Source organism: Fulmarus glacialis, unplaced genomic scaffold, assembly GCF_000690835.1.
Source record: "Fulmarus glacialis isolate BGI_N327 unplaced genomic scaffold, ASM69083v1 scaffold14866, whole genome shotgun sequence".
NCBI classification, from domain to species: domain Eukaryota; kingdom Metazoa; phylum Chordata; class Aves; order Procellariiformes; family Procellariidae; genus Fulmarus; species Fulmarus glacialis.
Window position 1 is genome coordinate 10,118 of NW_009217620.1, and position 27,906 is coordinate 38,023.

The 27,906-nt window shown below is 38.3% G+C and overlaps 1 protein-coding gene across 1 annotated transcript in view; it reads left to right on the forward strand.

Annotated features, from left to right (window-relative positions):
* Window positions 1–25,622, forward strand: part of MALT1 (mucosa associated lymphoid tissue lymphoma translocation gene 1) — a gene marked incomplete at its 5' end in the record, with an annotated part of 34,327 nt that extends 8,705 nt beyond the window's left edge. The window contains 14 exons of the mRNA XM_009579746.1: window positions 2,505–2,683; window positions 3,266–3,362; window positions 4,072–4,104; window positions 5,851–5,877; window positions 7,226–7,258; window positions 9,310–9,513; window positions 15,258–15,435; window positions 16,817–16,891; window positions 17,956–18,083; window positions 21,579–21,728; window positions 23,190–23,347; window positions 24,203–24,328; window positions 25,144–25,491; window positions 25,536–25,622. Of these exons, the coding sequence (XP_009578041.1) occupies window positions 2,505–2,683; window positions 3,266–3,362; window positions 4,072–4,104; window positions 5,851–5,877; window positions 7,226–7,258; window positions 9,310–9,513; window positions 15,258–15,435; window positions 16,817–16,891; window positions 17,956–18,083; window positions 21,579–21,728; window positions 23,190–23,347; window positions 24,203–24,328; window positions 25,144–25,491; window positions 25,536–25,622 (1,823 nt within the window). The remainder of the gene's footprint in view (window positions 1–2,504; window positions 2,684–3,265; window positions 3,363–4,071; window positions 4,105–5,850; window positions 5,878–7,225; window positions 7,259–9,309; window positions 9,514–15,257; window positions 15,436–16,816; window positions 16,892–17,955; window positions 18,084–21,578; window positions 21,729–23,189; window positions 23,348–24,202; window positions 24,329–25,143; window positions 25,492–25,535) is intronic.
* Window positions 25,623–27,906: the final 2,284 nt, after the last annotated feature.

Genomic DNA, 27,906 nt, shown 5'->3' on the forward strand with positions numbered 1-27,906 from the left:
GCACTCTGAGGAAACAGGACTGAGGTCTCGAATAAGGTTTGGCAGGTAGCAAAGTGACAGATCTCCCTTCCAGTCACTTTTTCAGATCATAATAGGCTATCACAATCTTAGACATGTACCAGCCAGGAAAGATAAATTGGTCAAAGCCCAGCATATTCTTTCTTTGCCAGAACACCTGGGGAAATGAGAGAGAGGCTGGGGCTCCGTGGATATGTCTGTGGCAGAATGTATGTTTGCTAATGCAGTCTTTTCAACTTCATATAACCAACCCAGAAAATAGTGAATACATGCCAACAATTTACTGAAATAAACTATGAGAGGAAGAAACACGTGAGTTAAACTGAGCCTTTTTGGTGTGAATTGCATCTTCATGGGTTTTGTAACTGGTCAGCTAACAGTCAAATGTGTGTTACCTGCATAATAAAACCCGTAGTAATTCACCTGTACCAATGTAAGTTCGTATGAATTTATGGCACTGGCTTGAAGATACCTCTGCTTCAGTGATTGGTTAATCTCCTATCTGCAGCATACATGAAATATGGAAGTGGAAGAAGTGTGAGGAGAATGGAAAAATAGCAGAAAGCAAATAAGACGAAATAACTGTCTACTCAACAGTATTCAGCTAGTACTGGAATTTGTTAGTAGAGCATAAAGAAAATCTTGGAAATTTACTTCTTGGATCTAGTATATTAATACTGTGCATTTATTTCTAGTTTCTGAGGTTGCTGGAGTGGCGTCTTCTTGTTTTCTGGTGTGGATAGGTTTTTCTGGGGTGGGTTTTTTTGTGTTGTTTTTTTTTTTTTAACAGAATAGTCAGTTGCATTAAATAGGCATTGACTCATTGGCACTAAGTCTACCCTTTATAAACTTTCTAACTAAATAGACTGGACTTGCTTGCTGTTGGCCTAAAGATGAGTGAGATGGAAATCAACTGCACTGTCTTCAGCCTGTGAAGAGTATTTATTTTGTCGTATGTCACGAGTCAAAGGTGTTTTCCGCTTGCATCTCACGTATAAAAATTATTCATGTCAGGAAAAGAGATAGAGAGAACTGATCTTCCAGTAAAAGATCAAAGGCTATTGCAATGTCATTTGAGGTGACCTTTTCACATCTTAATCTCGAACATATTCTCGGTCCCTTATCTAAGCGATGATTTCTTCTGCTTTTCCTTTGCTCCTACTTCAGGTTCTATTCAGTTAGAAACCTGCAGTTTTAGATCTTTCTAAAGGTTACACCAGGAAGCTGAGATGAATAAGCTTGTAATGACTACTTTAAAAAAAAAAAAATCTGAGAAAAACAGACATTTCTATATGGGAACATGTCAGTGGCTGATGTTTGTTAAGTGTTTTTAGCTTTGGGCTTTTTTAAAATATTTACCATAAGGTTTGATGCTCAGTTTAGCATGAGAAGAATAGGGATATGCTAAAACTAACTGATTTTCAGTTTTAAATTCTTATTCCTGTGTCCACACTTGCACACAAGATGGATCCTCAGTCCATCCTTCAGTAGCCACTCTGTGTACTTCGCACCTTTCTCTAGAGCCTTTGTAATCCTGCAGGCAGGAATAAATCATAGAATCATAGAATCATTAAGGTTGGAAAAGACCTCTAAGATCATCGAGTCCAACCATCAACCCAACCCCACCGTGCCCACTAAACCATTTCCCTAAGCGCCTCATCTACACATCTTTTAAATACCTCCAGGGATGGTGACTCCACCACTTCCCTGGGCAGCCTGTTCCAAGGCCTGGCCACTCTTTCAGTAAAGAGATTTTTCCTAATGTCCCGTCCAAATCTCCCTTGGCGCAACTTGAGGCCATTTCCTCTCGTCCTTGTTACTTGGCAGAAGAGACCAGCACCCACCTCGCTACAACCTCCTTTCAGGTAGTTGTAGAGCGCGATGAGGTCTCCCCTCAGCCTCTTCTTCTCCAGGCTAAAGAGTCCCAGTTCCCTCAGCCGCTCCTCATCAGACTTGTGCTCCAGGCCCTTCACCAGCTTCGTTGCCCTTCTCTGGACACGCTCCGGTACCTCAATGTCCTGCTTGTAGTGAGGGGCCCAAAACTGAACACAGGATTCGAGGTGCGGCCCCACCAGGGCCGAGTACAGGGGCACGATCACCTCCCTGCTCCTGCTGGCCACACTATTTCTGATACAGGCCAGGATGCCATTGGCCTTCTTGGCCACCTGGGCACACTGCCGGCTCATGTTCAGCCGGCTGTCAGTCAGCACCCCCAGGTCCTTAATAATGCAAAGAGGGCTTTTTTCCTTTTTTTTTTGCTTCTGGGGTATATTTAATGTGCATTCCTTTTTATTTTTCAACTGAAGAACTGGAAAGCCGTTGCTACTCTTAAAGGACAAGTAACTTAATTTCATTGCTATTAAAACAGTCTGTTGTAGTTACAGGAAGATGTGGCCATATGTTGTCAATTCTTGTTAATCTATATGCGGTTAGATTGTCTCACCCTTTCTTTTCTTTTTTCTTCCTTTCTTTTTTTTTTTTTTAAGGGAGCTTAATTGGTTTGCCTGAAAACAAGTTGCGCATTTGTATTCAGCCTCAGTCACAAAACCTGACAGTGGGGGATGCTTTAGTACTAGAATGTGGAGCTGTTGGAAACCCAATTCCTCATTACCAATGGTTCAGAAATGGATTTCCCGTGGCAAATGGGAGCAAAAATGTCTACATGGTAAGTTACTGTGAAGTGCCAGCCTTGGGGGGCTAATGCGTAACCACCTTTAACTTACCAAATAAAGCTTCCTTGAAGAAAATAACTTTTTCATAGCCTTGATAACCTCTTATGGAAGTACTCGCTATAAGTTGTTCTCCTGTTCTGTAACTGGCCTGTACTGTTCTGAGGCTCTCGGGTGCATAATTTTAACCCTGAACATGTTTCAAGTGGTAGTCATGGGATGTAAGGCTATAGTGTATTTTGGATTAGTGTGACACATTGACATAACAAAGATTAAGTATCAGTAAAAGTGAAAACTGCTCTTTCTATCTTGCGCTGCAAAGCACACTGATTTGTACGAGCTGTTGCATTCAGTGCTTAATGCATCTCAAGCCTGTGAGGTAGATTTGCATTCTGTCTTCAATTCTTGAAAGCATTTCTAGAACACGCATGTTGTCCATGAATAAGGGTATCAGCAGCTTTTGGATTTGGTTAGGCTTTGCTTTTAGTGTTCACTCCTTCTTGCATGTGGGCTTAAATGAAACCGATACCGGTATTCTTCTGGGGTCTGGATGGATGACGGTGATGATGCTTGCGTAGGTAACTTATGTGGATGTGGAACATCAAGGGACATATTGGTGTCACGTATTCAATGACCGGGAAGATCAAGACAGCAAGAAGATAGAAGTCGTTATAGGTAAGGAGTTTTTCTGTTTCATATAGGTCAGCTGATTTATCAATTTCTTCCCTATCATTAGAATTTGGTTTTGAAGCTTTCGGTATTAAGCCAAGCACATGCCTTCTGTATTTTTAGTTATCCATTTGTTAAAATAGCTGTGCTTGCTTGCAGCAAATGGAATTTTAGAGCTTTATCAGTTATAAAGTGCTTTGGGTTTTTGTGGTAACCAGCATAGAAATGCTACCACTTTTTGGCATTGCTAGCATGTACATGGCTTGTCAGCAGATTGCAAGCTGATTTCTTCATGTTTTTTGACAACTAAAAACAGTTTGTTGGTGATATGAACTGTGTTACACTGAGTCCTTCAGTTAGATTATTCATAGCAAGCAGAGTAAATGAATGTGACACGGTTTAGTGTGTGTGCATGTATTTGGAGTAAACTAAAGAGAAGATCTGTTTGTATAGCCTCCAGATCTATCTGGGAATACTATTGTGTAATTTGTATGAAACGTTCTTTCCTATCCTAAGAAATATTCTAGTTTAGTACTCCTGAGTTTTAGTAATAATTACTATACAGTGTTGTGGTCAGTGCTGATTTATACTGCTGTAAAATGAGCCAGATTGCAGAGAAGCTTGGAAGTGACCTTTGTCTTCCACTTTGTGTGCCAACTCTCATAACTGAGAGCAATTGTCTTCCAATTTTCCCCTCCCTCCCTTAAAGCACAAGAAAGGAAAGCTATGGCAGTGGAGTGCACAGAAGGTAAAGTAAATCTTTAGTTGTGAATCAATTTTTAAAAATTAATGATGGGGATGACAGATTGTTAAGTGTGTTGCTGAAAAGCATGTGTGGGTTAAGAGCTTCAGTCTACTTTAAAGCACTGATGTGTGATGCAACGTTCCTTCTGCACATGCTTCTCTCTTCTTTGCCTTGATACCATGATCTAGAGCACACAGGAGAAAAACCAAGCTACTTTCTTCTGTAGTATTCAAAGTTGATTTATTTTTGCACTGGTTTTGTGTCCTGTGCTTACAGTTTCTAGTGAAATGTAAAGATCTTGAGATTTCTTTGGGTGGGTTCAGGAGGTAACATCCTTGCAAGAAAAGCTGAAGATGTTCGGGAACCTGGGTGACCTTAGAGAGCTGGATAGAGCTAGTTCCACTTTCAGCTCTGTGTATGGAAGAGGTGTTTCCAGCAACCTTATGAGCATGATTTCTGTTCTCCTTTGCATTGCTGCAATGGGGAGGAAGAAGCATATTGTGACCTTTAATGTTGATACCATTCCTTGATTACTGAGCATCTCAAAGTCTGTAATCTCTACATCATAGGGAATCATATATAAAGATGTAAGGCTGCTTACAGCAGCCACTGCCCAGCTTACCTACCAACAATGAAAAAAACAAATGTGTTTGCAAACTACAATAAATGGCTCTCTACCCTGTTTTTTCATAGAATCATAGAATTTTCTTGGGATTAAACTGCTCTGCAGCATTTCTTGTTTAACCAGAGCTGATGCTCCCTTTTAGCTCTTTTGTTAAAGGTTTAGCATTGTGAGGGGATTGTGTATTGTCACTCACTGGAACATACAAGTGATACACATTTTGGTGTCAGCCACTTCCACAGCATAGCTTCTGAGACTGATCATCTCTTTGAGCCTTCACATCTTTTCTGGCTTGGAGGTGTCTGCATTGCCTGATGGAGTGCTATGCAGAAGCCTCCTACTTACCTGTAATTCAACTACCCTTTGAAGCAGAAGTAACCACTGTATTATCTGTGGGGGTCTACACCCAAACTACAGTTTGCTTGGATGCAACATCATTCTGCTACTAAGCCACATTAACACCTACAGTGGTATCACCTCAGGTCGCTACAGTCTCCCACGTGGATACATGAGCCTGCTTTTGTGGCTTAAGACATCTGCCTAGGGCTCCACTGCATGGAGGAGGCCTGCTCTAAGAGACCTCTGCTGCTCCAGATAAATTATTTTTCTTTTCCCTAGTTTCCAGTGTTCTCAGAATTATTAGGTGAAACCTATGGTAGCTTAGAATGTTTGAAAATTGTATCTGAAGTCTTTCTGAATACACATGGCTTTACAAAGTAAGATTTCTTGCTCAGGATGTTGCTTATTCAGCAGCCCTTCAAACATCTATTTTTCAAATGGGTGATTCTGACATCTTGCTCCTTACTCATTCAAACTGCTTGCATGCTTGTGGGATTGAGGCATCGTATGTGTTTCTCCCTTTGTTTTGAGATCTACTATATTTTAATGCTGTGTCTAGCATAGCTTAGTATATTGATGTAGGATTTTCTCTTCTCTGTGTGTGGAATAAACATGAAAGGTTAGATATACAGAAATGCAAAGCCAAAAGTATTTTAGAAAGGTGGTTTGTTTTCTGACATTCGGCTTCTATTAATAATGGCATGACACTTAATTATATTTTTCTTAATAAAAAATGTATTTTTTGCTTCTTGTTTAAACTATGATTGTATTGGTGTACTTCTTCACAGAAGATCTAAGTGATCTTCAAAAACCAGGTAAGTGATAAGTTTTGAAAAACTTTAATTTCGCATCTTCATTTTATGTTACAAATCACTGAAGCCCAGCTGGGTTACAGTATATAGTTTACATTATTTGGATGCATTTATAACTGGGGATTTAATAGGGGCGGATATCACGTTAAGAGCAGCACAACCCATCTGGTTCCAATATATTAACTTGAAGAATATAGTGAATCATAGGGTTGCTGTTATCTTTGTAAAATCACACAAAGCTGCTCTTTTATACTGCATGTATACTTCTACAAATACAGAAGGAATTATCTTTTGCTTTCTTGTCTGTGGCTTCTTTGGACTCTAAGTTTTAGTATGTTGCTGCTTTTTCAGATGATTAAGGCGAAAAAGATACAGGGTGTCGGGCTATCACGCATGATTCGTTGAATTGGTATATTTCTTAAATTCATGTTGGAGTGAGCTAATGTGATTTGAAGCCTGTTTGATGTTTATTATAGAAACGTAGATCTGGAATAGTACTCCATAACGGATTATCCCTGATACAGTGTTCCCAAAATCTCAAATCACAAAAGTCATATAATTTCCTGGGTTAGACAACAAAGATATGTTTACTTTTGCCAAGACTTAGTTTTAGCCACTGAAGTGGTGCTGTCATGATACAGAACGTGTTATCCAAAGTGTACGCCTTTGGCATATCGCTTACCTGCTCCTCTTGGCGGAGCATTGGCTCTACCATCCCTCTGTGAAGTACAAATTAAATGAATTTTCACATACAAATGGTCATAAAATAAGCATCCCTTGCATGTCTGCATTTCATTTGGAGAGGATGAACTGTTTCAGGTATTACTGAAAATGCTGATGTGCAGTTTGTGAGATTCAAGATTATACTGTAAGCATCTGTTATTTCTTAATTTGTAGAACTAGCTATTCATATCCTATTAGGCTATGTTTGCTGGAAGAGGGTGGAGGAAATCAGGTAAACAACAATAACACAACACCCCAAAGCCCGCATTTCATTTGGAGAGGATGAACTGTTTCAGGTATTACTGAAAATGCTGATGTGCAGTTTGTGAGATTCAAGATTATACTGTAAGCATCTGTTATTTCTTAATTTGTAGAACTAGCTATTCATATCCTATTAGGCTATGTTTGCTGGAAGAGGGTGGAGGAAATCAGGTAAACAACAATAACACAACACCCCAAAGCCCCACCAAAAAAAAAAAAGAGTACTTTTTTTGTCTTAAACTAGTAAGTTACTAGGGAAAGCAGTACCAATAGACTACGGCTGTATGGAACATGGGGTTTGTTTTCTGACATTGGCAACTATGACTGTAGTTACTGACAATCTGCTCTTTTAATTTATTTCAAGCAGACCTACAAGAACAATCGAATCACAGGCCTGTTGGTAAGTAGCTTTGTAGCTGTGATGAATGTATGTATTTCATATCTAGGAAATAGATTTTATTTCTGAATATTGCTTCTCCTGCCACTGCTAGTGAAATAACTGTAGTACGTGTAAATAGCTGCAGGGAGGGAGACTTCTGTGTATTTTTATAGTCCTTTATAATGCCTGCATGCCCTTTCAGTAGTAAACTGTGGTGAGGGCACCAGTATTTTTAGTGACTCGGTGGGGCGTCTACAACTTCTCATCTGTTTCAGTTTACTGTTTCAAATTCCTGTGGCCATGACCTTAGCCAGTGTGTTACTCCATTACTTTCAATACTTCAACAGTTGGAGATAGTGGTATTAGGATGATGTGATGAAAAGGATTGGTAGTCTGTCTGCTAAGGGTATGCTGTGCCGGCGAGCTCAGCTCTTCCTATGCACAGTGTGTAGATGCTTTGATCCTGAGCTGAGGCTCATAAAGGTAGATGGATAGCATATGTGTGTTGTGTTATGATGAATAGTTGCTGGGGTTTTTTAATCACATTCTTAAATTTGCATGGTAGACTTGACTGTGGTCAGGCATCTTGTCTTGTTGATGCTAAACAAGGTGGAAAGGCTACTGGCCTCTGTCAAAATTTTACCGCTCGTTCAGGTTCATCAGTGTGAGAGGGAGTGTAAGTGCTCCCCAGTCCTAATTCATCTTTTCTAAGTTAATTAGAAAGCTTGTACTTTTAAAAATGTTTTTCAATGACAGTATGCCACTGTCACTCAGTCTCTACTGTTTAAAATAGTTTACACTGCTCAAGTTCTTGGAGGTTTTCCAGCTGCAAAAATGTTAAAAACATCTTGTTTGAAGGAGGTGAAATATTAGACATTGAGGCTATGAGGCTAGATCCAGAGATTCTCTTCTGGATCTAGCTGTGCCGGGGGTACTGACTCTGAAGCAGGTTTGGGGGACAGAGATTCTCTTCTGGATCTAGCTGTGCGGGGGGTACTGACTCTGAAGCAGGTTTGGGGCATTCACGTGAACTCATTTGCCACCAGAGCTGTGGGACAATAATTCCTATTGGAGAGGAGAAGTAACAAACCAGAGGGGAATTGCTTTGAATAAGTGCCTTTCTGTAGTGTGCAATTTTTGGATAAAAATGAGGCTAGTGGTCTCTAAAGCATTTCTGTCAATGTGACTTTTTTCCCTTTTCATTGCTGCTTTGTTTACTTGTGACAGAATTACTTCTGACTGTATTAAAATCAAAGCGAATGTATCTCAAAGTATGAGAATATCAGTAGACTTTCCTCCGAATTTTGTAAATTTCTAGTATCTCTATATAATTGCTTTTAACCAGAGCAACAGTAAAAAGAAATGTTAACAAACTTTTTTACTTCTGACCTGTAACAGTTTCCACCTAAATGTACCATGGTTTAGAGAGACGGGACATGGGACATGAAGATGTGAAAGTGGTCTTTTGTGTGTGGTGGTTTTTTGTTTGTTTTTTAAGAAGCATAAGAAAATTTGAGGTTTTTGGGAAGGCATCCTGGCCGTAGCTTTCGCAACTTCCATAAAAATTTCCATGTTTATTAAATTTCTTCTCGCATGGAGGAATTCAGTAGTAGTCTGTGCTTTGAGAAAAATGGAAGAAATGGGAGATAGCAAATTTGAGTTTTTTGGGAAGGCATCCTGACCGTAGCTTTCGCAACTTCCATGAGAATTTCCATGTTTATTAAATTCTTCTCGCATGGAGGAATTCAGTAGTAGTCTGTGCTTTGAGAAAAATGGAAGAAATGGGAGATAGCCCTAGTGACTCACTTCTTGACAGATTATCCAGTCTGAGATGCATCACAGTTCAGATATGTTGACTGTCAGATCATGCTGAAATGGTTTTTTTGGTTTTTTGGATGAGAAGAGAGTTGAGCTGTATTGTTGATGTAGGATGACTTTTAAAATCATATAAAATACTGTGCCTGAAGTGAGATTGCATACTATTTTCACTTTAGAAGAAATTAAATTTAAAGGTATTGAACCCATGGAATATATAAGCGTGCTGTGGTTTTGTTTTTCCATTGTCTTTGCAGCAACGGACAAGGTAGCTCTCTTAATAGGAAATATGAGCTACTGGAATCACCCCCAGCTCAAGGCTCCGATGGTAGATGTCTATGAATTGACCAATTTGCTAAGACAGCTGGATTTCAAAGTTGTTTCTTTGCTGGATCTTACCGAGTCTGAGATGCGAAATGCAGTGGATGAATTTTTACTTCTCCTGGACAAAGGAGTATATGGTAAGAACATGTGATACCCCTTCTGAAGTAGGTCAATTTTATGATGTATCAAGTACACAAACATCTGGTATGTACCTCTGCCAGCTCACTATATGTGACAGCAAAACAAACTTCATGGTAAATAGCATGTACGTAGAATGGGAAAAGTAAGTTAAAAACACCCACCAGCATATCCTTTGACTTTGGTTAAAATGTTACTGTTTCTTTATTTTTAGAACGGATAAAATGTTTGAACTTTTTTCTTTAACCATGCCTCAAACTGCAATGCACTTTTTTGTTTGATAGTACTGATGTGTTTGTCTGCTAAAAGCTGCTGGATCTGTATAGCATCTTTGACAACATGCTCTACAGAAGATGCACATTTGTACTAAGAAGTCATTAGTACTAGTTTGTAGTAGTCTTTTAGCAAGAGCAAGAATAGTCTGTTGTGTCGCCTGTATTAGCGTATTAATGGAAACAAGAGTACGAGGGTACTTGAAAACTGTGTACCTTGTAACTGCAGTATACAAGACTACACGTAGTCTTGGGCAGCAGTCCTTGCTGCTTTTAGGAGACCTCTTAAACACCTTCTTTGTAAACTTCTATTCTGTTGTCCTCCTCCCTTCCCCGTGCCTGCAAGTTAATGATTTGGTTAGGGCTGGCCGATCCCTTGGCATACTTAGACTGCTAGGTTGCATTTCTGTGGGGAGGTGGGGAACAGCCCTAAGTAAGCATGGAGTATGTTCTGGGATTGCTGGTGGGACCCTTCCATTCATCCCCTGTCTTTCTGCTGGATGTCTGCAGGATGCTCTTTCCTTCTGGATTTCAGTCCTTCTGGCGCTCTTTGGGAGGGGCTGCTCTGCTCTCTCAGTCCTCGCTCGCCAGCTCTGTAAAGAACAGAGGAAAAGGGGTGCTTTTCTTTGCCTTGACAGTGAGCTGCACTCTGATACCAGGTGTGTTGGGTGGGGAGGGCAGGAGAGTGGGACTTAGTAGCAAAGCATCTCTCTCATGAAGATGTTAGATGTTACAAACTAAAATATGCAGTACAGAAATAAGAGAAAAACATCTTAGAGTTAGGGCATAACACTCAACAGATTGGATGCAATCTTTTTTGCCCCCTTCTTTTTTGCCAAGTTTTCGGGTTAAGTAGAAATCCTGATTTTGAATTGCTGGTTCCTTTCAGTTATTGTGAATCTGGCCTGGCAAGCACAGAGTTTTTCATAATGTCCTTGACAGGGAGTGAGAGTTGTGCAAACCTGGATTTCTACTTCAAAAAGCAAATTGAAAAGACGTTTGTTTATGTAAAATGAAAATGTAGTTCTCTTAAGTTATGTCTATGCACTTTAAAGAAGTAAAATAAAACAGAGAAGAATTCACATTGTCCTTTGCAGAATATACTTTGCATGAGGAAAGGCATTAACCGAGAACTCGGTGAGCTATGGACTTCAGGTTCTGACTTTCTGCAGTTGTCAATAATAAAGGACTTTTCACTGAGTTGAATACTAAGATTCCTGTTTGGGCACAACTCAGGTACAACTATTGTTTCACAGCTCTGTGGAAGGTCTGAATATAAAGTATAAAATTTATTCTTTCTATGTGTCTTTGCACATTAGATGGAAAGCTTAATAGTGGTTATGCTGCTTAAGCAGGCAGCAGCCCTCTTTTTTTTTTTTTCCTTTTTCTTAAACTCTTGAGACTTCAAAATAACAGCCCATAAAAATCCAAGACTCTCACCTCTAAATTGCAGCATCACTTTAATGATTGTACTGCAGCATCTCATCAATATTGGTTTAAGTTTTAAGAGGACAAATTAAGCAAAGTATGCATACCGGAAGATGTGTTTAACACATTTCTCTTTTTTCTCGAAGTTTTTGTTATTTGAGTCACACATCCATTTATAAGATACCTGTAATAGAATATTAATAATAATTTTAAGCTCTCCTCCACATACTGCACATGAGGTGCCTTGTGCTGGGATAATGACTAACCAATCGGGTCTGGTATGCATTGCTGCTACTGATACGCATTGACTCTTAGATGATTACTCATATATTGGGATTCCTTGTCTTGCATAAACTTGATTCTGAGGGACAAAGCATAAGACATAACTGGTGGCTGTGCTAGCTGGGGGAGGGCACAGTGGGATTGATGCACAGAACAAAAACCTTCATGTCTTGCATGGAAAAGGCCTAGAATGACCTGGCTTGGAGTGTAAGAAAAGTTCTTCTGTGGGCTTTGAGGAGTTTGCTCTGACTGCCATTATTTTTGTCATTTTTCTAAAAGCTAAGATTGCATAAACGACTCCAGAAATGATTTAGAGCAGAAACCAAAAAGTTCTGCCAGTTGTCCTATTTAAATTGCAGAATTCCTGTAGTAACGCCCACCTGAGAAAATATTATTTGATTCTTTTTTGGAACACAAGGTCACATTATTTCTTAGTATGACTTTTTTAATGGTGTGTTACCTGATGCCCTGTCTGTGCAGAACTGGCTGATCTGACATTTGGGCATTTATGTCAGAGCCAAAACTTGCATGACATGAAGACTAATTATGGCAGTAAAGTTTAATTATGGCAGTAAAGTTTAGTAGACTTTGTGATAGCAGTTTTCTTTTTTTGTTCCCTGGGAAATAGATGTGTTTATACATTTGAGTGAGCTTTTAGATTCTTGCACTTTCTCTTTTTTTTTCTGTAATTATTGGCATGAATTTAGAAAATAAAGTACTGAAAGGCTTTAATGAGTTTCTCGCCAGCACCATATGAAAGCTCTCATAAGGCACATTTTTGCAGTTGTATTTTTCCAGTTGATATTTCTGAAAGGTAAGTGGAACATTCTTTCAGTAGTGTTTGGCAACAGCTACTTCAATTTAAATGGTCACTTTGTTCTTTCTGGATAGTGGCTATTAATGGCTTAAAGCATATAAAAGATGCTGTCAGTGCACAAATAGATAATGATTTATTGCATTTTTAGTGGGCATAGCTCCAAATAGAAGAGGCATAGTGGCTACTTCTGTTTAGTCCTTGTTACACATATTCATGATGCCTAATACAACATCGTGTAATTCTTGCTTACTGCCAGGAAAGTGGCATTTCAGATGCTGTTCTTTAAGAGCAGGAGTAGTAAACAAAGTGATGATGATTGTCTCCTCTAATGTCTTAGTTTATGTTGTTCTAAATGTAGGCTGCAATTAATATTGTATTCCACAAAGGGTAAAAGCATAGACCCATATGTTTTAAAGGCTAAAAATAGTTAGGCTGCTTTCTTTAAAAAAAAAAAAGATTGAGAGAGAGAGAGAGAGAGAGGCAGATACCACTTAAATGCTGACGTCTATGAAGAACTTGAGCCTACTTAAAATTGTTGTGTCAAAGTGTCTAATGAGGCCCTCCAAACATGTTTACTTACTCTGGGTATGCCGAGATTTATTTCTGATCTTGAGCTCCACATATTAACTGTTGCAGGTACAGCATAGCACAGTCATATGCCAAGATTATAAAAGAAATGTAGTTGTTATTTCTGAAATATTTCTATTCATTGAGGAAATACTCTGATAAATCATGCTTTACATTAAAGAGACTTGTTTCCTTCAGTCAGTCCAATTACATATCTAACATACAGTCAGATATATATAATCTCAAATACAACCTTGATTCAGGTCCAGATCCAAACTCTGTGGAAATCAAATTTACGAGTTTCCTTTTAACTTAGGACCTGACATGGAGTCATGCAGTTGGCGCTTAACTTTGTTTTTAACTCTCTTGAAACTACCCAGTCTCAGGTAACTATTGGAATCTTACAAATAGCCCAATAGTACCTTTATTTGTTTAGGTTTTTAATCGTACACTTTAAATTCTGTGCCCTTTAGAATTCTAACCTTTAACTGAATAAAGCTGTTGCCATTTTCCAAGACTCTGGCAGATGAATAACCATTAGGCTCTTTGTTGAAGTGAAGCCTTGCATCCTAGAGTTTACCTTGTATGCACTTGCTGGCTGCTTATCTTGGCTATGCATGTTTCCCATAAAAAGAAATTGAGCACTGTTGATTGAATGGAGCAGTTTGCAAGGTCTTGGCATAGTTGTTAATGACTTGAGAGCTTGCAAGTAAAAGAGAACTGAAGGCTTAGTTTGAAGGGCTATAGTTATATCTTGGTGTTCCTTTACAAAAAGTGCAGGGCTGTGTGAGAGAAGTATTTTCATTTGTTGTAGCTATTTGTAATGAAAAGGTAAAAACATCTAGCATACCTACCTACACAAGCTGATTTAAATGTGGGTCATTTTAGTATGTTAGGGTAAGGCTTATTTTGTTTTTTCTGAATATTCAAATTTTGTAGTGACATAAATTTCACAGCTATTTTTAGTAAGAATAATGACATAAGAAGACCATATCTCCAGTTAGCATAAATTGTCATATCTCTGTTGACTTTTACGCAGCTGCAGCACTATATACTAATTGAAGATCTGACCCATAGACTGCTTTGTATAGATAAATAAAAATTATTTTTGGAAGATGGAACTTGCCATAGATAAGCAAAACCAGAACTGGGAACAGACAATAGGAAAATTCCATTCAATCATACAAGCTTCTGGTAACTGCATTTTATGACAGTGGAGGTTATTAAAGCTAAGATCATCTAATCTTACTGCAAATTGATATTGACTTTAATATTTGACATTTTTATTCATATAAGTAAAATCTAAGCCCTAGGTTGCAGTTCCCTTTTTCAGGTTTAAGAAAAGCTTTTTTTCGTTCCATTATAAGTTTTCTTTATATAAAACTATTGCATGTTTTACTGAAGATTTTAAATCTTAAAATATTGTAGACTGTTGTGTATTGACACAAGGGAGATGATTGTAGGATAATCTTTTGTGTCTAGGTAAGCATGCAAAGAATTTGTTTGTTTAGTAGACCCATAAGAGTCATGAATCTGTAAAGAGATGTAGATGCAATCAACTAAAAATGAGTTGTTGGTAGTTTGGTAATGGGAGAGTGCTCTGGAGTCCTACCAAACGTGATCACGGAATAATCTTCCCCCCTTCGCCCCCCCAAAAATGTAAAAATATTTCTTATCGCTCCCTATAAAAAACACAAAAACAAATGGAGAAACTGACTGAACAGAGGAAACAGCAAAACTAAAAACTTGCAAAATGTTCTCATAGTGCAAGCAAGGTTTTTCTCTGATTTTTTTTCTAGTTAAAGTGCTTTTAAGAATTGCTGATGACTAATGGTAAGTAAAAAAAAAAAAAAAGCCATTCCAACTCTTCAGTGGTATTTTTTTTCTATCTATAAAATCTGCACTGACTCACTGCTACTCAAAGCTTTGTAATTGCACATGTGGAGAAGATGTTTTACAGTTGGCACATTTCCTTGTTCATATCTGTGAGTTATATGTCATACATAACAGATTATTTCTGTTAGAGGTCATAACTCTACTTAAAGCGTTTTAAGAGTATTTAACTTTGTGTGTTTGATGCAAATATCTAATTGATTCTGTTGCATGAGTGATTTTTTTTTTTTTTTTTTTAATTTGTTGTGTGTGTGTTGTGAAGCTGATGTTAACGTAGTTCGCCCCGCCTCCCCTTCCTTCCTGTATTTACAAAGGCATATCGATATTAAAAAAAACTGCTTGGAGTAGCTTGAATGATCTTAAGCTCCCACAGACACGTAATGTGAACATAGTGCATGAAGGTTTTGACCATGCTAAAATTTATAGAAATGTTCCAGTGTACTCTTGAGCTGTGTTTTCAGTCACATGTATTTTGAACACTTAGGTTTGTTATACTATGCTGGCCATGGCTACGAAAACTATGGAAACAGTTTCATGGTTCCTGTTGATGCTCCAAATCCCTACCGATCTGCAAACTGTCTGTGTGTGCAGAATATCCTCAAACTAATGCAGGAAAAAGAGACGGGACTTAATGTATTCCTACTGGATATGTGTCGGAAAAGGTATAATCTCATCATTCATGAATAGTGAGAACTGACATTAGATGTTTGAGGGATGTTTTTGCTTCATGATAGAGGGAGAGGGTATAATGACTGTAGTTTTGCGAACCAACAGTGAAGTTCAGTTTATTCACTGCAGCAACAGATTAAAACTGAGCCTATTTTAAAAATGAACAAATAAAACTGAACAGCCACTTTGAGAGAATAGCAAGGGATCTTGAGAGAAAGCTGGACTTCACACTGAGAGACATCTTTAGTCTAGGCTGAGAATTCACTGTACTTGAAAGTTTATGGTTCTGAGAATTCACAGCCTGCATCTGAGTGCTTTTAAAGTCAATAGGATTCATTCATAGATTTATTTTGCCCTTGGCCTTGGATGGAAATGTGAAGCTGGTGATTAGACTTTCTGTTTCCATGGGCAGATACCTGCCTCTTGATTTGAATGACATTCATATCTTCTTTTTTTGTTGTTGTTTAAAAATTATAAAGCATCAGTCTTATTTAGATAAAAGTGAAATTAGGCATCTTAAAGAAGAGAAATTACCCTTTCCCCTTGGATCATTAACCATCGTCATTACAGGGAGGAAAGAGAATCCGTATGATCAAAGGCATGTTAATTTGACAGAAGGGCTCAAGTGAAGTGCTTATTTTAGAACTCTTCAGAGGCATGGATTTTGTGGACGCTTTTATGCTAGGGATGTTGTATCTCTATTTAGAGCTTAAAAATCAACTGGTTTGTCGGATTTTTCTAAACAAAGTACTGTTTTCTTTCAATGTTAAGAGACAACTATGCCTGATTAAACTTGCACTTGAAATCAGCTCTTCAGTCAGCATGTCTGAAAATTGGTCTCTAAGGAATGTTTCATAATAGAAAATTGCTTGTGCTTTAGTGTTTGTAGAGCCTCTAAACTTCACTGCTAATGAAATGCCAGTGACCCAATTCAGCCTCACAATCTGCTGTCCAAATAGGAAATACTGCTACATAAGCCTCACGTTAACTATGCAGAAACCATGTTTTGAAGACAGAAAGGGGGGGGGAGGGGGGGGGGAAATCCATACATTTTTTTATTATAACGTAAAATGACTAGTTATCAGAAATCATTTTTGAAGAGATTTTCACCAAACTCTATATTGGTTAATTTAGCATGCTCTCATCTGGGTAGTGCGTGATATCTGACTGTGTCTTTACATTGTCTTCAATAAGAATGTTGATGATGCTGATTTTTGTCTTTTAGCAGTCAGGATTCATTCCAGAATTGTAGGAGAGAAAAAAATTACTGTTTCTGAACTATGCTGTTTTGGTATTTTGAACAGCTGTAGAGTTTGTTACCATTATTAGTTCTGAAATTATTATTTTACTTTTTTGTGTTTCCATTTATTGCAGAAATGAATACGATGACACAATTCTTATCTTAGATGCTCTGAAGGTTACAGCTAACATTGTTTTTGGATATGCAACGTAAGGAAATTTTTCTCTTGCTATGCCGTAGAGGTTTTGAAGCCAGAAGTGACCACTGAGATTGTATAGCTAATCTTTTCCAGAAAAATACTAACTGTGGTGTTAAAGGACCAGTAATTTATATCCATATCTGTGTCCTCATACTATCTTTTTTACGTCATCCTTTGAATCATTCCAGAGTCTGACTGTGAAGATGCATAATGATTCCCAGTATTTAACATTCCCATTGAGATATAGGGTAACTGCAGTGAGAAAACTGCATTCAGCAAACCAGAAACTGCTGGACTGTGTTCCTGATCTTTTTCTAATTGTTACTTGTGGGGGTGCTCTACTCCTGTAAGTATTATTTATTAGAGGTGAAAAAAATGCAGAGAAGAAAAAAGCAAATTTTGCCCTCAGACCCCTCTTTGTGCTGATGGGGAAGGGGGAGTTGTGTCCTGGGTGTTCCTAATGACACTTACTGCACTGTGAGCTTGTACAGAAGGTCAAGTACTGTGGAACAGTTGATGAACTATAACCTATGTGCTGTACCCTCTTTGGTCATGTGTCTCCTCTGTTAATGCAAGTTAAATTTCTAGAAAAAAAGGTGTTAGAAATATAAATTAATGAATTATTGGAGGAGTAGCATATAGATTAGCCCCTGTGCTTCTTATTCTAGGTGTAAAGAATAAAGTTACAACTGCAACTGAAACTATTTGAAGAGGTTACTTAAGCAGAAAGCTAAATAACTTCTCTCTATCAGTTTTCAAATCAAGTGCAAAAGCTGTTGAATAGAAGTAGTCAAAAGCTTTAATGAAGTCTTCTATGAGAAATTTAAGCTTCTCATATAAACAGTTTGACATCAGCTCTGGTCTGTGTCTTGATTGTAAGTGAAATCTTCCCAGAATGAGTTGCTTGCAAATGAACATGAAGAGCAGGTTGGCCTTAGACACAACCTGGTTTTCAAATTATAGGTTTTCTTTCCCCCATTCCCAATATACCTTTACTCTTTTTGTCCTCATGTTGATCTTAATCATGCAGATGTTTCAGTGTTTTTATCTTGTCTGATATTGGTGATCTCATAGGTGCCAAGGAGCAGAAGCTTTTGAAATTCAGCAGTCGGGGTTGGCCAATGGAATCTTCATGAAGTTCTTGAAGGACCGTTTGTTAGAAGACAAGAAGATTACTGTACTGCTTGATGAGGTTGCAGAAGGTAAACTCCAGCTTACTGCACTAACAGTCTTCTCAGCCTGCATTATTAGAAACGTCTTTGCTTAAATGTCGTTCTTCTCATGGTGAATGTGTTACACTACTTTAAGCTCTTTCTTGTTGCATTTTGTTAAAATAGCAGCTTTTATCAAGAAGCAGGTGCTACTGGGCAGCACATTAACAAAGATCGTGATACTATGAAGGGATTTGAGCTTCTTTAATAGCGATCAATTTTATACTCTTTTTTTTTAGTGAACCTTATTTGTTCTGAGTGTCTTTCTGCATGGAGCTTTGAATTGTCCATCCACAGAAATTACTCTTCTGTCTTGTGGTATCAGCTGCTAGTGGTAGTCCAGTCATTTCCACGTTCATTTAAAAAATTAACTGTGTCCTACCTACCTCAAAGAGTGCTAGAGTGATGATAATTATTTGCTCTCTATCAAAGGGTATAAGTGCACTATAAAGGGCAATCCACTGTTTTAATATGCGTGGTTCAGTGATTGTCTTTTATAGTTGATGGGAAAAGTGCTAAAGTGAAAACTGTTGAGGGAAAATGTATTGCTTCTGTGCAAACATGTGCTGAAAACATAGAAGAACAGATATGGCCATTAACAAAGAGCTGTCTGTATAAGATTCTGTTATTTGTAGGTAATGTACGTAATCAGCAAAGTTCTGCTGTGGTTTCCAGTGTACTTGGTGCAACTGCAGGTCTCAGAATTGTGCTCAGTCTGTCCTTTGACAAGGATCCAAAAAAGCAGAAAAAAAATCCAAGAGAATCGTAAACGCGTGGTAAAGTTCTGCTGTCAACAGGTCAGACTGTTGAAAATGAAATGCAAAGATTAAACCGACAGAGCTTCTCTCAGTGCTCTACTGAGGAAAGGGAAGAGATCATTGGTTGGCTAGCTGAAATATGAGCATGGAATTTATGTCAAATTGATGGCAATAGGAATCCAGCATACCCCCAGGAGGTAAATTGAAATGTGATGGTTCTTCGTTACCATTTGCTTGTTTGTCTGATATATATTCTCACATATATTCTCTGTCTTTTTGCTTATAGTTGGTGTGCTGCTTGACTAGATCCCATAAAACAAACTTACCATTCTATATTTTCAGTCTTATCTGTTAAACTTTCCATGAAGTTTCTGTGAAAAGTTAAACAAAATTTCCAAAGATCTCAAAATTATCCTGAAGAAATAGGATCTGTAGATGGTAAAACTAAAATGATTATTCCAAAGCCTAGGGCTGAAGTTGATTTCCCAACCCCCCCTCCATGAGGCAATGTGTTTTTCTTCTTTTGCCAGGTGCAGTCAAGCAGAGTGCTTTTTGCGTTAAGATTTGTATTTTTTATTTGCTTATGGTACTACTCAATTTTGCCATTATCTAAATACAAAGGAAGAATTTGAGGACTTGCTGTCCTCTCATTTGCAGCTAGCTGTAGCTGTGTTTCCTGAAAGCCTGGCAAAAGCTCTGATAAAGCTCCTCCTGCTGGATGCTCACCAGCTGCTGTATTTAGGCCCAAATTCATTAAGCCATCATTCCTGAAACTCTGTTTTGAAGCAGGCCCCAATATCTTCCCTTTCCTTCATCTTTCCTGCCTTCTGGGACATTCTGACTTACTGTTTTGTGAAAAGAGAACCCTGTAATCCACTTATCCTAGCATCAATACTATATCTGTAGTGTATGTATATACTATGTCTTTAGTTTTTATCCCGCATTCTCCCATTGTCAGCCTGTTCAAAGCAGGAGTAGGAGTAGAACAGACACCTGCTTGTATTCTGCAATGGTCACAGACCAATCAGTCTTTCAGCTAGCATAAGTTTACAAATTTTATAATGAACAAACACCCAAAAATATTCTCACCCACTTCCTCCCCTCATCCTTTTTGTCATTGCTGTTGGGTGTTCTTAAGTGGGTTAGTATCCTCTGAGATTTTACGCTCCTCTTCCCCCCACTTTCGTGGCTTCCCCATAAGAACATGTCACAATTCTGCCAGCGCACATTCTCCCTACAGTTCCCCAAAAGTCCTGTAAAATATGACTGACTCTTACTACTTCATCTGTACTGCCAGGTTAATGTCACGTGTTGTAGACGTTCTGATGTGTGACCTATTACTTATCTCATTCTTGAACTCAGAATGGAGAAAAAGATTCGTCAGGCAACATGACAACCATTGTTGTCAGCATTACCAGATATTGGGTGTTAGTGAGTACATTGGTGCACTTGTGACACTTGAAGATGTTCCAAAGGAGTGTTCACCTTAAAAGTGTTCCATGTAAATAGCCTTCATTATTTCATTTTTTTAGGAACTCGTAAATGGAAATTTTCCAGGATTTTTTTAATTCACTTTGAGGCCATACGTTTTCAATTTCTGCATGCAGCAAAACTATCTGAAAATGTCATCTTTAAATGTAATTGAACTAAACATAGGGAGACCCTAATAATTGGAGTAAATTTGAATCGCAGGCTGGTTAAAGTTGGAAAGGACCTGTGGAGATTGTCAAGTCCAACCCTGTTGCTCAAAGCAGAGTAAACTAGAGCCGGTTGCTTAGGACCTTGTCCATGTGAGTTTTGAATGTCTCCAAGGATGGAGACTCCACACTCTCCCTGCACGACCTGTCCCAGTGTTTGATCACCCTTACAGTAAAAAGTTGTTTCTTATGGTTAAGTGGAATTTTCTCTATTCCAGTTTGCATCTGCTTCCTTTTATACTGTCACTGGTGTTGACTGAGAAGAGCCTGGCTCTGTCTATTTTACTTTTCCTCGTCAAGTATTTATACATATTGATAAGAAGTCCCCTGAGCCACGTTCTCTCCAGTCTAAACAGTCTCAGCGCTCTCAGCATCTTCTCATACGAAAGATGCTCCGGTTCCCTCATACTTCTCTCATATGAGAGGTGTTCCAGGCCCCTCATCTCTGTGACCCTTCACTGCACTTTCCAGTATGTACTTGTCATTCTTGTACTGGTGAGCCCAGCACTGGACCCGGCACTCCAGATGTGGCCTCACCAGTGCTGACCAGAGAGGAAGGATCACCTCCCTTGGCCTGCTGGCAATGCTATTCCTGTCATCCAGGTCATTAGCGATGATGTTAAATAAACAGTATTGGCCCCTTTATCGAGCCCTAAAATACTCCACTTGCCTCCAATTCTTTAGAAATCCCCTTCAATGGTTTTATTCACATTCTTCAAATTAGTCACTTTAATTACGACTTACTGAATCAGAGCTGTGATATTGCTTGAACTGGTTTTGAAAAACCTGTAAGCATGTTGACTAGGACACATGCAAAACCCTCGGGATTCTCTGCAGGCATCTGGCATGCTGTTTTAGCCTTAAGTGAATGAATAGCTGAGCAATGAATACTTCTGAAACAACAAGTTTTTATGGAAGTGCTGATACTGGCATAACCATAGCAACCAGACAACATTGCAGCGATGTACCTAATTTAGTTAGAATTTCAGCAGCATTGATTTTGAGAGAAAATATATGCATCTTGTTTTTAGATATGGGCAAGTGTCACCTTACCAAAGGCAAGCAAGCTTTGGAGATCCGCAGCAGTTTGTCTGAGAAAAGGGCATTAACTGATCCCATTCAACAAACCATATCTTCTGCAGAGTCTCTGGCACGGAACCTACAGTGGGCCAAAGCTCATGGTATAGTACAGTCTACTTTTAGACGATCCTACTGGCACAATGGGAAAAATAAGAGGATGTTCTTCCTTAATAATCTCTGGTCTGTGGGTTGTGATATTGAATGGAAATGGAAGAAATTCAAGTTCATAGTTGAATTTTCATTAGTATGTTCAGATCTTGGAAGTTTTTGTGTTGGGGTTTACCTCTACATGAGATTATAATGAACAAGGTGCCATGCAGAACTCATCCTGAGTAAGTATATTTAAGACCACTCAAAAACTGTGGGGGAGACTTGTATGATGTCTGCCTCCTGGGATAATCTCCCAGTAATCTGTTTGTGTCTTAACAATGACACTTTTAAGACATCATTAATCTCATTCTAAAGTCATCACCTAAAATAGCCAGGTGAACTGTATGGTAAAAGCGCATGATGAAAAGGAGTTTTTAATGTATACAACTAAGAAAACTAAAATAAGGGTGAGATCAGTTCCAGGCTTTCTAGACTTCTTTTAAGAAGGGCAGTGGGGTTTAAGACCTTTTTATCTTTTTCACCTAAATATGTTGGAGAACATTTTTAAAATTTCTTTGACAGATTGGGCAGAGGGTCAGGGGTGGCATTTTTAAGACAACTAGTCATGTAGGCAGACTCTTTCACACATGTAGATTTTTATTTGTGGAATCAAGCCCTTAATTCTTGTTTGTTAAATGATTGACATGCCAAACAAAAATTATAAAGATATGTTATCTTATGGTTTATTTGTTTTAAGCCATGTATAGAAGAGAATGTGTTTGGAATTTGGGAAGAGAATAACCTTTATATTTGTATAAAGGTATGTCTATGATAATGTTAAATAATCCACTTCCAGTGGGAGTAGAAAAATCCGTACAAAGCATTCGGACACAGAATGATGTCCTTGACCCTTGAGCACTTTCAGATATATTCCTATGGATTGAGAAAGATCCAAAATATAAAGAAGAAAAATGCTGCGGGGTAGGCTTTGTGAATATGTGCATAGGCTGTGAAAGGAAAAAAATGAACCTGAAACTTGTTCTGCTGTCAAATTCAAAGGTTCTTATAATGCTATAGCTGTGTCTCCTATACATTGGATATATACCATATTAACCTTACTGGTTTGATTACAGAAACGTAAACAAATTATTGGGTCAGTAAGCTATATCCTAGTTACAGTAAACGTTGCCTTGCTAGTTGCACAGAGATTGGAAGGAAACCTGCGAAGCAGAAGTTGAGTCAGCGCGCTCTGGCAGTGTCTGCCAGTTACCGTGTGATACTAGCAAACACTGTTGCTGCCTGGTTAGCTTCTAAGCTGGTTTGCTTCACTGTGGATATGTAAGTGATAGGTAGAGGGAGAGCAGAAAAGAAAGATCTTTTAAAACTTTTGAATTTAAAAACAAAATAAAAAAAATAGAAAATACATATGCTAAGTTTTATTTAGAATGTAATGATGTGTTATTTATTTGCAGAGCTTCCAGAAAGTATGTATGTTGAATTCAAATGCGGTGTTCAGATTCAGTTGGGTTTTGCAGCCGAGTTTTCCAATGTCATGATAATCTACACGCGAATAGTAAAGAAGCCACCTGAAATAGTAGTTTGCAGAGCCTACGTTACAGACTTCGCACTCGTAAGTGCTTCCTATGGGTGTCTCGGTGATCTCCCTCCACTGAAATTGAAAACTGTCTGGTCTGTCCATGTCAAACTGCATCTTTTGTAATAAAATGGGTCTAAACTGTTGAAATCAAGTGCTTACGTGTGTGTCTTTTTTTTTAATGCATATTTTTAATATATAAAAAAAAATAAATTAAAATTAATTTGGGGTCATCTTTTTCAAAGTCTCCTTTGTGTTTCAATGTCTAATATCAAGTATTTGTTGTATTTAATTGAAGAAGTTAAATGTCAGTAGCTCCTATGTGAGCTGAGGACAACATCTGCCTTGCAGGACAAGGTTTCTTAGACTTTAGTTTTACAGTTCTTTGCACCTGGGTGGTCCTGTCCAGTTCCATTGATGTTACTCAGCTGATCACAGTAAGTGAAGGATATGAGTAAAACAGAAAGCTCCTTGAGGCAAAAAAAACCTTCTTTTCTGATGTCTATGAAAGAGGACATGAGGCAGAAAACCTTTTTAGGTAGAACAAACAGGAGACTTCTGATGCTTTATGAATAAAATATTTGAGTTAATGTGCATAATAAATACATGTATTTTTAGCCCACAGAATTAGTGTTGTAGTACTGTACTTCATAGTAGAAGTTAGGTAAAAAAGAGCAGCCCTGAAGCGAGAGGGTAACCTCCTCAAATGAAACCCCTTGTGCCTGTGACTAACAGTGATTTCAGCAGTTTTTGCAAGTAATCCAAGATCGATGTTTTCCTTCTTTTTAAGAAGAAGAAGATGCTGACTTTATAAAAAGAAATACTGCTAACTATTTTATGATCTACAAATTCCGTACCTTAAATTAAGTTTTCATTTTTTTCTTGCAACAGGACCTGGATGTGGATCCTAAAGAGGCCAATAAAGGAACTCCTGAGGAAACCGGAAGCTATTTAGTATCAAAGGACCTTCCCAAACACTGTCTCTACACCAGGCTAAGTTCACTGCAAAAACTAAGGGTTAATATATATTATTCCTCACAAGTTTGTTCAGATAATTTAGATTAACCATGTTGCTTTGCAGTTCTGTTGAGGTAGCTGTGTATTGTCTGCATAATAAGTAACATGTTCCTTGGAGGGAAAAAATGGCTAATAGCACAATTTAGTGGCTTTAGTTTCTTAGCTGAAAAATAAAAGCCAGGGGAAGCAATGCATATGCAATCCTGATACCATCGTGCAAGGCACTTTGTATTTTCTAGGCCCGTACAGAACTTTGACAAGACGATTATTTTTGTGAAGATCAGCTATTGCACGCTGTGGGGATGTTCCTATGCCCTGTAGTACAAGAAAAACATGACCTGAAGCAGAGCTGCATCTTACAAAGTCGTTAGTAGGAGGTGAAAATTACGTATCATCATCAAAAATTACGTATCATCTCCTTCCAATCCAACCTGCGCTCTTGCTCATGCGGTTTTTGAAAGGTTCTCACTTCAACATAAGTTGAAGGCACTGTTAAGTTTACCTCTCTATTTTTGTGTCATGAACATCTGTGCTGGACATCACTTGGTACCTCTTCTTCAGTGCTTTTGGCAGCTGGTGTAATATAAGTGCTTCGAGAAGTAAAGACTATCAAGTGAGTAAGTATTAACCAAAAGAGGGCCTCAGTAAACAGGTCTTGCCTAATATGTGTCTTTAGCTCCTAAAAAGGTTAGTCTCCTTCTCCAGTAGACTATGCCTCTTTAAGTGTTTCCTATGTAGTTTATTTGGGGAGGAAGTGTAACATTTTTTTCTTTTTTTTTTTTTTTTTCTGCCCTCCTCTCTTTCCTCTTTTGCAGGAACAGTTGATTTTCACTGTTTGCTTGCACTATGAGTATCCAGGAATAGAAGATACAATGGATGAAAGAAAGGAAGTTAATGTTGGGAAGCCCCTTATTGCTAAATTAGGCCTTCATCATGGATTCAAAAATAATAACTGTCTCCAGACCTGTTGCATGGCTAATAATCCTTTTCATAATCAAATACAGTCAAGTCCAGTGGCAACTAAATACTACGTCCCTAGTCATTGCCAGCCAAATTCCTGCCCAGGTGTTTACGATCCAAACCGTATTTTCTCAGACAGCATCAGACAACCAGAGGCATGTTCTTGCAATGGGACTTCAAGGATATTAGCTTCAAGACATGAAGTACGGAATTACTCACCCCCTGTGGGAAAGAAAAAAAAGGAAAGAGTAATGTACCAGTAGAGACCACTGATGATACTGTTGATCTGGAATTCCTTCTCTCTGACAACCTCAGATTCTCTAAACAGCAGTAGCTTGTGATGTGTTCAGAATAGACCACAGTATCATCCTTGAATAAGGAACCTTCCACTCTGCTTATCCGTCTCCTGGAGTTTGGGGGCTTCAGGACAAAGGGATTGGAGAACCTAGAGGTGGTACTGGGAATGAGGTTGTGATGAAAATTTTTCAGATCCAAAGAGACAAAACTGAACTGATAGATTTAGGAATGAAAAAGGCTTTTTTTTTTTTTTTTTTCCCCCCCACCTACCATTTGACGTTTGATTCAGGAAAAAAACTGAACTCCTCAGAGTTTCCTATTCCATTCTCTGGCAGTCAAGCAGCTAACGAACAGAGGCAATCATGCATTTCTGGGAGGAAGCTGCCTATCTCTGCTAGGGGATGAATGCATAAAAGCCTGGCTGTGGTGTCAAAGTTTCTCTTGAGATAGTGAAGCCTTGCATCTTCCCAGCTGCTTCTCCAGTACCAGCTGAAGTTGTAAGATTTACTGTAAATGTATGTTTCGTAAATCTAATGTTTTCAGAGAGGAATTGCTTATCCTATACAAAAACAAGATAAACATGTATAGCTGTCAGAGGAAAAAATGTTGACAGAATTAAGCAGGAAAATTAATTTCCATGCTCTCTATGATTTAACATGATTTTTAAAAATCCATTAGCCCCAAAATGATAAATACACCTTTCTCTCTTCCATCTTTCAGTTTCAGTTGTTCAATATCCAGGGATTTCTTTTTACATACTGCATTAAAATAAGGTTTTATGTGTTTATATATGTTGTAACAGCCTCCTATTGAGTATATAAGATGACACATAACATAAATGAACTGAGCAAAGAGGGAGCTTTTACAGAAGTGAAGATACCGTGTTTTAATATTCCAGTGTTAAGAATATGTTTCCTTCAAGCCTCAGTTTCTTTCCTTCCTCATGTATGTATTAGGATCAGTCACTGACATTCCAGTCCCTTGGATGTAGCTAGTAATCAGCTTTGCCTGTATTCTCCTCTGTCATGGTCAGTTGTCCAATGTCTGGCAGCAACTGACAGATGGATGAAGAGCTGTGCAAGGAAGACAAAACCTGAACTGAGCTAGTAAACTAACATTATCACTTTTTTTTGTTTTGTTGGTTTTCTTGGTTTTTTAAGAGAACTAGTTTGTAAATCATCAGAGGGAGCAAAGTCACAGATTCGTACTGTGGTGGATTGTTCTTATTATGATAAACTTTCTCTTATGGTACACACTTAGGACTTTTACTGATCTGATTTCTGGAAAGGTGGTCTTTTCATGTTCTGCAAGAACACTAAATGGAAACGTGAGGAAAAAGTGCCTGTTCATAGCAAGCAAAGTATTGTTAGCAAGCAAATTGTATAGTTAGTCATGCAGTAAGACATGCTGAAGGCTAAAAATGAATGGGCAAGATGAGTGAAAACTTTGGGGTTCTTCAAAGGTACTGGGATGGTGTTCCTGGACACCAGCCGTTGCTTTTCTGTGGTGATTTTAAAAAACAAACAAACAAAAAACTCAGTTGTTTTCCAGGCCAAATGAATTTATATTCATTCAAATAAAAACTAATCTGCAAATGAGCTTGAGTTTCTGACTTTCTCCTTTGGAGGGTATTAAATAGTGAAATATTATTGATGAATGGGATGTACCTGTGCATTAATTATTCTGTGTAATTGACTTATAAATCAAAAATTATAGTTTGAGACATGGTCTAGTACTGTAATATTTAGCTGATACTTTGTCACAGTTTTCTAATTTGTATAAAAGCTTTTTCTGTTTCTTACTGTGTAATAAACTGTTGTCCACGAAATGATATATCTGTGCATACGTAGTTGCTATACTCTTCTACTCCTCCCAGTTTAAAAACCCCCAAACTGTGTTAAAACAATGCATATAATAAAATAGTTTCCTTAACAAAAAAGAAGGGGAAATCTGAATCATGAGCTTCAGCTCAAGTTAAACGTATCTGCACCCTGGGCCTGTACAGGTTTCTCAAACTATGACCTTAAAAGATTTTTTTTTTTGCAAGTTTATGTGCCTTCTAGCTTCTGATATCCCAACTGTACTGCTGGCTAAACCGAAATGATCCTTCTCCATCACTTCACAAAGGTATCCAAATGAGTTTCAGTAATATTTGGACAATTTCCTTGAGAAATGTGAATAGAGAAAGAATCCAATTATTAAACCTTAAAAGTTGTCCAGGGAAAGGCAGGGGAACTCACTGACTGTATTTGCTTGTTTATTTGCAGGCGCGCTCCTTCGTGGCACGGGAAGGGCTTCCAGGAGCAGCAGTGCTGATGTGT